At 41.3% G+C, this 9,640-nt stretch overlaps 2 protein-coding genes across 2 annotated transcripts in view; both read right to left on the minus strand.

Moving 5' to 3' along the window:
- The window catches only part of LOC310823763 (protocadherin gamma-A11-like), a gene marked incomplete at its 5' end in the record, with an annotated part of 78,449 nt that extends 73,524 nt beyond the window's left edge, over positions 1–4,925 (minus strand). The window contains one exon of the mRNA XM_083696612.1: positions 2,598–4,925. Coding sequence (XP_083552738.1) covers positions 2,598–4,925 — 2,328 coding nt within the window. The remainder of the gene's footprint in view (positions 1–2,597) is intronic.
- A 1,838-nt stretch (positions 4,926–6,763) lies between these two features.
- Positions 6,764–9,193, minus strand: LOC310801250 (protocadherin gamma-A11-like; the record flags this gene model as incomplete). Its single annotated transcript, XM_083665245.1, has 1 exon — positions 6,764–9,193. One exon carries the CDS (start codon positions 9,191–9,193, stop codon positions 6,764–6,766), a length of 2,430 nt encoding a protein of 809 aa, XP_083521371.1.
- Positions 9,194–9,640: the final 447 nt, after the last annotated feature.

Consider the following 9,640-nt stretch of genomic DNA (forward strand, 5'->3'; position numbering starts at 1 on the left):
CACTGGAACACCGTTGACCTCACTGGGCAGTAGAGAATAGACCACTGTGCCGTTCTGTCTCCAGTCTGGGTCTCTGGCAGTAACACAACATATAGAGGAGCCAGGCTTGTTATTCTCAGTCACATAGGCGCTGTAGGATTGTTCTTCAAACACAGGTGGATTGTCATTGACGTCTGACACAAATAAATTAATAGTCTTTGATGACGATAGGGGTGGAGACCCTTCGTCAGTCGCAGTGATTGTGATGTTATAATCTGATATCATCTCACGGTCTAGTTTACTTGTGGTGACAAGAGAATAATAATTTTTGATGGAGGGGTTTAATTTGAAGGGAACATTTTGCTGAATTGAGCAGCGGACCTGTCTATTTCTCTCTGAGTCTTTATCCTGTACATTAATGATGCCCACCTCAGTGCCAGGTAACACATTCTCAGGAACAGGACTGTTTAGCGATTTGATGAATATAATTGGTGCATTGTCATTCACATCTGTGATTTCGATAACAACTTTACAATTTGAGGCTGACCCTAAACCATCCTTTGCCTCTAGGCTCATTTCATAATATGTTTCCTCTTCAAAGTCAATGGGACCTATTACTCTTATTTCTCCGGTTGTTTTATTAATTGAAAATAGCTTTGCTGCTCTGTTACTTACACGACTGAATTCATAAGTCACCTCTCCATTCAGTCCTTCGTCAGCATCAGTAGCCGTTACTGCTGTTACTACTGTACCTAAAGGAGCGTTTTCGGGTAGACTGACCTTGTAGACATTCTGGCTAAACACTGGAATGTTATCGTTCGCATCCAACACAGTGACGTGTATTACAACAGTACCAGATCTCTGTGGAGTTCCACCGTCAACCGCAGTCAGTAAGAGGGTCATCTCCTGCTGTTGTTCTCGATCTAACTCCTTCTCTAATATTAATTGACTGTATTTCCCTCCGTCTGAGTTTGTATTAACACTTAAACCGAAGTAGTCGTTTTTTTCAAGGGAATATTTTTGAACTGCGTTTTGTCCAATATCCGCATCATGGGCCTCGCGCAGGAGGAAATGAGTTCCTCTATTGGCTGACTCCCTAATTTCTAGTTGAATGCGGTTATTAGAAAATACTGGAGAGTTGTCGTTTACATCTTGGATTTGCACAATAATACGATGTAATTCTAGAGGATTCTCTAACACAAGCTCGTATTTTAGAGAACATGAAACCCTCGACCCACACAGCTCCTCCCTGTCTATTGTTTCAACCACAACGAAATTTCCAGTATTCAAATTAATGTCACAATAACGTTGACGACTGCCATCCATATCCAAACGAGCCTTGCGATCAGAAAATCCTCTCGCATCCAACCCCAGATCCTTAGCCAAGTTTCCAATCACGGATCCGCGTTTCATCTCCTCCGGAATAGCATAGTTCATGTCTCCATGGCTTGTACGCACTAAGAAGAGAATACAAATCAGAAAGCACGTCGAGGCCGATCCTGATAATCCAACGTGTTCCATAATCCAAAACTGTATTCCAACTCCACGGGAGTACGAATATGTTATTCAATATTCAAAATCTAATATTTCCTCCGTAATTCTGTCCAATAAACTGCACGATGAAGGCTAATCTGTGTGTAGGAGACGATGGTTTGTCACACTCCACAGCAAATATATCCTCCCCTCTCATGGTTAAACTGGGTGGAGACGTGTATATCGTCCAATATGTAGTAAACAGCGACACGTAGAGTATTCATTTGAAAACTACAATCTAATATATTTAATCGAAATTCATAGATAAAGACATCGGTTAGCCTGTGCAGTTAACATGTGACCGTGACTACTAAATAGGGTAATGCATATAGGCCCACAGGGCTTAAAATAGGCTACCTCTTTTCCACAAAAAGTTAAAGTTGGCGTAATAATAAAGAAAAATAAATATTTTTGGCAGAGAATTAAGGGGGTAAAACGTGTTGTATAATTTCTTTCTTCATCTGAAAGCTCATTTGAAAGCGCTCGTTATGCGCTGTCCATGCATGTGGTGCTGAAACTACTACATCTCTTATCCGGACGGACTGGGCACACAGTACCTCCCTAACAGCTTTTCATCAATTGACTCCACGTCAAGTCAAGCTTGATCTGATATTCTTCAGATTCCGAATTGTAAGACTACCAGGCTGCTGAACTACAATCGGATACAGAGAGAGAACATATTGCCTTTGATAAAAATGCATGTGGCATCGCCTTATCGAAAAGCACAATAGAAGCAATAATTAACCCTGTGAAAACTAAATTGCCATTAGCGTTGAAATGCATTCATGCGCGGCATGTTGTCACCATAGCAATGAGCGTCAATATATTGTTTAGCCATAAACCAGAGCTATAGAGCAGCTGCAATGAAGTATTGAAAGACCTAGTCATATAACCAATACATAACCGGCGTCCTGCAAAACTGTGATAGCTCGACAAAGTCAGAGACATGAGGTGGAATTCACATGAAGTACGCTATAATTTATAGTTCAAAGGGGAAAACAAAATAAAAAATGTTTCTTGTTCAAATGACTTTGCATTTTATAGGGACTTGCCATTTCAAATTACGTTAAGCAATCGTGATTTACCTCATAGGTGTCGCCTGCGCTGTTCAGTGTCATTATACTTTCTTCAATGGGCTCAGCTGGACTCTTCTTCATTGTGTTATTAGCAGGCAGCGTATTGTCATTGTATGACGTAACAAACTTGAAGTCACTGGTGCGTGAGCCCGTTGTCAGGTATGCGTCATAATTGTAAGAGCTACGGAGAGTTCCAGCTGCATCCACCTCTGCATAGTTGGGAGGGAAATATGCGCTGGGAATGGTGACTGCTCCATCAAACAACATTCGAGGCTTTCTCCTACGGCAAAATCTTACGGCCACGATAAGAATAATGAAAGTGATGAAAAAGGTGGAAACAGACACCAGGGCTATGATCAGATAGGAGGTTAGTTTGGAACTACTGCCCTCATAAGACATGTCTTTCAGTTCTGGAACTTCAGCCAAGTTGTCTGATATAAGTAAATATACTGAACAGGTTGTAGAGAGAGAGGGCTGTCCATTATCTTTCACTGATATAACAAGGTTCTGCTTCATACTGTCCGATTCAGAAATGTCCCGCTGAGCCCTGATCTCTCCGCTGTGGAGACCAATAGAGAAAAGTCCCGGATCAGTCGATTTCACAATCTGATATGAAAGCCACGCGTTCTGTCCAGAGTCAGCATCCACAGCTATCACCTTGGAAACAAGGGACCCCGCCATAGCAGCTTTGGGGACCATCTCGGTCATCAAGGAGTTTCCTGCTGAAGCAGGATATAATATCTGTGGAGAGTTATCATTCTCATCTGTTATGAAGACACTCACAGTCACGTTACTGCTGAGCGGAGGAGAACCATTGTCTCTGGCTACAACGTGGACTTTAAAGCTCCTAAACTGCTCATAATCAAATGCTCTCACAGCATGGATCACCCCTGTGTCTCCGTTAATGGATAAGAATGAGGACACTGGAACACCGCTGACCTCACTGGGCAGTAGAGAATAGACCACTGTGCCGTTCTGTCTCCAGTCTGGGTCTCTGGCAGTAACAGAACATATAGAGGAGCCAGGCTTGTTATTCTCAGTCACATAGGCGCTGTAGGATTGTTCTTCAAACACAGGTGGATTGTCATTGACGTCTGACACAGTTAAATGAATAGTCTTTGATGAGGATAGGGGTGGAGACCCTTCGTCAGTTGCAGTGATCGTGATGTTATAATCTGATATGATCTCACGGTCTAGCATACTTGTGGTGACAAGAGAATAATAATTTTTGATGGAGGGGTTTAATTTGAAAGGAACATTTTGCTGAATTGAGCAGCGGACCTGTCTATTTCTCTCTGAGTCTTTATCCTGTACATTAATGATGCCCACCTCAGTGCCAGGTAACACATTCTCAGGGACAGGATTGTTAAACGATTTGATAAATATAATAGGTGCATTATCATTCACATCTGTGATTTCTATAATGAGTTCGCAATTTGAAGCTGACCCTAAACCATCTTTTGCCTGTACGCTCATTTCATGATATGTTTCCTCTTCAAAGTCAATCGGGCCGATAACTCTTATTTCTCCGCTTGTCTTATTGATAGAAAACAGTTTCGCTGCTCTGTTACTTACACGACTCAGCTCATAAGTGACCACCCCATTCAATCCTTCGTCAGCATCAGTAGCCGTTACTGTTATTACTACTGTACCTAACGGAGCGTTTTCGGGTAGACTGACCTTGTAGATATTCTGGCTAAACACTGGAATATTATCGTTGGCATCCAACACAGTGACGTGTATTACAACAGTACCAGATCTCTGTGGAGTCCCACCGTCAATCGCTGTGAGTAACAAGGTCACTTCCTCTTGCTGTTCACGATCTAGCTCTTTATCTACCACTAATTCACTATATTTTCTTCCATCTGGGTTCGTATGAACAGCTAATGCAAAATAGTCATTTTTTTCCAGGGTATATTGTTGAACTGAGTTTAGCCCTATATCCGCATCATGGGCCTCGCTTAGGAGGAAGCGCGTTCCTCGAACGGCCGATTCCCTGATTTCTAATAGAATGCGGTCATTCGAAAATCTTGGGGAGTTGTCGTTTGTATCTTGAATTTGCACAGTTATACGATGTAATTCTAGAGGATTCTCTAACACAAGTTCGTATTTCAATGCACAAGAAACCTTCGATCCACACAGCTCCTCCCTGTCTATTGTTTCAGCCACAACAAAATCTCCAGTATTCAGATTAATGTCACAATAACGTTGACGACTGCCATCCATATCCAAACGAGCCTTTCGAGCAGAAAGTCCTCTCGCATCAAGACCTAGATCCTTTGCTAAGTTTCCAATTACAGATCCGCGTTTCATTTCCTCCGGAATAACATAATTCATGTCTCCAAGGCTTGTGCGCACTAAGAAAAACATAAAGAACAGACAGAATGTGGAGGCCGATACTGATAATCCAACGTGTTCCATAATCCCAAACTGTTTTGGTCCTACTCAAACTCCAAAGGGGTATGAATATGTTTTGCAAACCTCAAAATCGAACATGTACTCCGTAACTGTGTCCAATAAAACGCACAATATGGTCCAACTGAATGAGCCGATGGTTTGTCTCACCGCAAATATATCCTCCCTTCTTACGGTTCAACTGGGTGGAGACGTGTATATCGTCAATATGCAGTGAACAGCGACACGTAGAGTAATGCTTGGAAAACTACATTCAAAGGTTTCAAATATATATTCCAACACAAGGACTGGAGATAGAACATACATCGCTTGAATTGCAGTTGTTCACAGGAAATATACCCAATATTACACATACTTTAGCTTAAAGCATTTAAGGGAAAGGTGTTTTGCGTTTTTTCCCTTCCTTTTGACTACAGCAGAAAGGCTGACCATTAGCTCAGGACAGTTTTGCCTCCTTCCAATCCTCTCCAAAAGAGCTGTCCATATACATTCACAGAGGACTTTATTAGGAACACCTGTACACCTTCTCATGGTAGAGGTGGTGTAATGGTGTGGGGAATGTTTTCTTGGCACACTTTGGGCCCGTTAATACCAATCAATCATCGCTTGAATGCCACAGCCTATTTGAGTGTTGTTGCTGAACGTGTGTATCCCTTCATGGCCACAATTTACCCATCTTCTAATGGCTACTTCCAGCATGATAATGCACCCTGTCACAAAGCAAAAGTCGTCTCAAACTGGTTTCATGAACATGACAATGAGTTCAGTGTTCTTCAGTGGCCTTCCCAGTCACTGGATCTGAATTCAATAGAACACCTTTAGCATGTGGTAGAACGGGAGATTCACAGCTTGAAAGTGCACCTGAAAAATCTGCAGGAATTGCATGATGCAATCATGTAATCATGGACCAGAATCTCAAAGGAATGTTTCCAACATCTTGTAGAATCAATGCCACGAAGAATTGAGGCTGTTTTGAGAGCAAAGGGAGGCCCTACCCAGTATTAGTATAGTGTTCCTAATAAAGTGTTTGGTGAGTGTATATGGTGCTGAAACACTGCTGGTGTAATTTTATCAAAATACAATCAGAAAGGACTACTTATTTTTGTGTTATTGCTGTATGTAGATCTAAAGACTTTTCTAAATGTAAAACAATGACTGATCATTGAAAAATTAGAACTGACAAAGAACAAACTATCTGTAAAAGTATTAAATAGGCCTACTGCAAACTCAAATAATGACGTACAAGTTAATAGTAATAGAAAAAGTAGTGGTATGTGTATAAAAAGATGAGTCATACTTCAAAAGGCCGATAGAAATCAAATTATTGAACAAATTATATTTTAGAGCAGCATTAATGACAGAATAAATGGATCAATTTAATAAGCCAATTTCTCCCATGAAATTAAAGAGACACTAATGAAAAAGTATAAGAAAGGTCAGGACAACATGGTCACAATAGCCGCAAATCCTTAAGATGACTAGAGATAGGGTAATGCTCTAATGACTATCAATATGTGCTGTATGACGTATCCATGTGAATCAATACATGTTTGGCCAGAGGAATAGAGCTAACTATCACACACCAGCAGCAACAAAGCATTGCAGTTTTTGATATTAAAAAACATTTTACATCCTCCAAATTTGCAATGGACAGGCTCAGATAACTTGGAATTCAGAGAGGTGGAAATCAAATCCTCCAGTTCAAGCAGTTAAAAAGCAGACTCAAAATATAAGCAATCATGGATTCATAGGCTATGATGTTAAAAAGGATGATTTACCTCATAGGTGTCGCCTGCGCTGTTCAGTGTCATTATACTTTCTCTAATGGGCTCAACTGGACTCTTCTTCATTGTGTTATTAGCAGGCAGTGTGTTGTCATTGTATGACGTGACAAACTTGAAGTCACTGGTGCGTGAGCCCGTTGTCAGGTATGCGTCATAATTGTAAGAGCTACGGAGAGTTCCAGCTCCATCCACCTCTGCATAGTTGGGAGGGAAATACGCGCTGGGAATAGTGACTGCTCCATCAAACAACATTCGAGGCTTTCTCCTGCGGCAAAACCTCACGGCCACGATGAGAATAATGAAAGTGAGGAAAAAGGTGGAAACAGACACCAGGGCGATTATTAAATAGGAGGTTAGTTTGGAACCACCTTGGTCAAAAGACATGTCTTTTAGTTCTGGAACTTCAGCCAAGTTATCTGATATAAGTAAATATACTGAACAGGTTGTAGAGAGAGAGGGCTGTCCGTTATCTTTCACTGATATAACAAGGTTCTGTTTCATACTGTCAGATTCAGAAATGTCCCGCCGTGCCTTGATCTCTCCACTGTGGAGACCGATAGTGAAAAGTCCCGGATCAGTTGATTTCACAATCTGATATGAAAGCCACGCGTTCTGTCCAGAATCAGCATCCACAGCTATCACCTTGGAAACAAGGGACCCCGCCATAGCAGATTTAGGGACCATCTCAGTCATCAAGGAGTTTCCTGCTGAAGCAGGATATAATATCTGTGGAGAGTTATCATTCTCATCTGTTATGAAGACACTCACAGTCACGTTACTGCTGAGCGGAGGAGAACCATTGTCTCTGGCTACAACGTGGACTTTAAAGCTCCTAAACTGTTCATAATCAAATGCTCTCACAGCATGGATCACCCCTGTGTCTCCGTTAATGGATAAGAATGAGGACACTGGAACACCGTTGACCTCACTGGGCAGCAGAGAATAGACCACTGTGCCGTTCTGTCTCCAGTCTGGGTCTCTGGCAGTAACACAACATATAGAGGAGCCAGGCTTGTTATTCTCAGTCACATAGGCGCTGTAGGATTGTTCTTCAAACACAGGTGGATTGTCATTGACGTCTGACACAAATAAATTAATGGTCTTTGATGAGAATAGGGGTGGAGACCCTTCGTCAGTCGCAGTGATAGTGATGTTATAATCTGATATGATCTCACGGTCTAGTTTACTTGTGGTGACAAGAGAATAATAATTTTTGATGGAGGGGTTTAATTTGAAAGGAACATTTTGCTGAATGGAGCAGCGGACCTGTCTATTTCTCTCTGAATCTTTATCCTGTACATTAATGATGCCCACCTCAGTGCCAGGTAACACATTCTCAGGAACAGGACTGTTTAGCGATTTGATAAATATAATAGGTGCATTGTCATTCACATCTGTGATTTCGATAATAACTTTACAATTTGAAGCTGACCCTAAACCATCTTTTGCCTCTAGGCTCATTTCATGATATGTTTCCTCTTCAAAATCAATGGAGCCTATTACTCTTATTTCTCCAGTTGTCTTATTCAATGAAAATAGTTTCACTGCTCTGTTACTGACACGACTAAATTCATAAGTCACCTCTCCATTCAGTCCTTCGTCAGCATCAGTAGCAGTTACTGTTGTTACTACTGTACCTAACGGAGCGTTTTCGGGTAGACTGACCTTGTAGACATTCTGGCTAAACACTGGAATATTATCGTTCGCATCCAAAACAGTGACGTGTATAACAACAGTACCAGATCTCTGTGGAGTCCCACCGTCAACCGCAGTTAGTAAGAGGGTCATCTCCTGCTGTTGTTCTCGATCTAACTCCTTCTCTAATATTAATTCACTGTATTTCCCTCCATCTGAATTTGTATTAACACTTAAACCGAAGTAGTCATTTTTTTCAAGGGAATATTTTTGAACTGCGTTTTGTCCAATATCCGCATCATGGGCCTCGCGCAGGAGGAAATTAGTTCCTCTGTTGGCTAACTCACTGATCTCTAGTTGAATGCTATTATCAGAAAATACTGGCGAGTTGTCGTTTACATCTTGGATTTGCACAATAATACGATGTAATTCTAGAGGATTCTCTAACACAAGCTCGTATTTTAGAGAACATGAAACCCTCGACCTACACAGCTCCTCCCTGTCTATTGTTTCAGCGACAACGAAATCTCCAGTATTCTGATTAATATCACAGTAACGTTGACGACTGCCATCCATATCCAAACGAGCCTTGCGAGCAGAAAATCCTCTCGCATCAAGACTTAGATCCTTAGCCAAGTTTCCGATCACAGATCCGCGTTTCATCTCCTCCGGAATAGCATAGTTCATGTCTCCAAGGCTTGTACGCACTAAAAAGAGAATACAAATCAGAAAGCACGTCGTGGCCGATACTGATAATCCAACGTGTTCCATAATACAAAACTGTATTCCAGCTCCACGGGAGTACGAATATATTATTCAATATTCAAAATCTAATATTTACTCCGTAATTCTGTCTAATAAACTGCACGATGCAGGCTAATCTGTGTGTAGGAGACGATGGTTTGTCACACTCCACAGCAAATATATCCTCCCCTCTTATGGTTAAACTGGGTGGAGACGTGTTTATCGTCCAATATGTAGTAAACAGCGACACGTAGAGTATTTATTTGAAAACTACAATCCAAGACCTTTAATCTAAATTCTAAGATAAAGATATCGATTAGCTGACGCGGTTAACATGTGATCGTGACTACTAAATAGGGTAAAGTATAGGCCCACAGTGCTTAAAATAGGCTCCCTCTTTTCCAAAAAAAGTTAAAGTTGGCCTAATAATCAAGAACAATAAATATGTTTGGCAGAGCATTAACGGGGTAAAAA

Source organism: Argentina silus, assembly GCF_951799395.1.
Source record: "Argentina silus genome assembly, chromosome: 2".
NCBI lineage: Eukaryota > Metazoa > Chordata > Actinopteri > Argentiniformes > Argentinidae > Argentina > Argentina silus.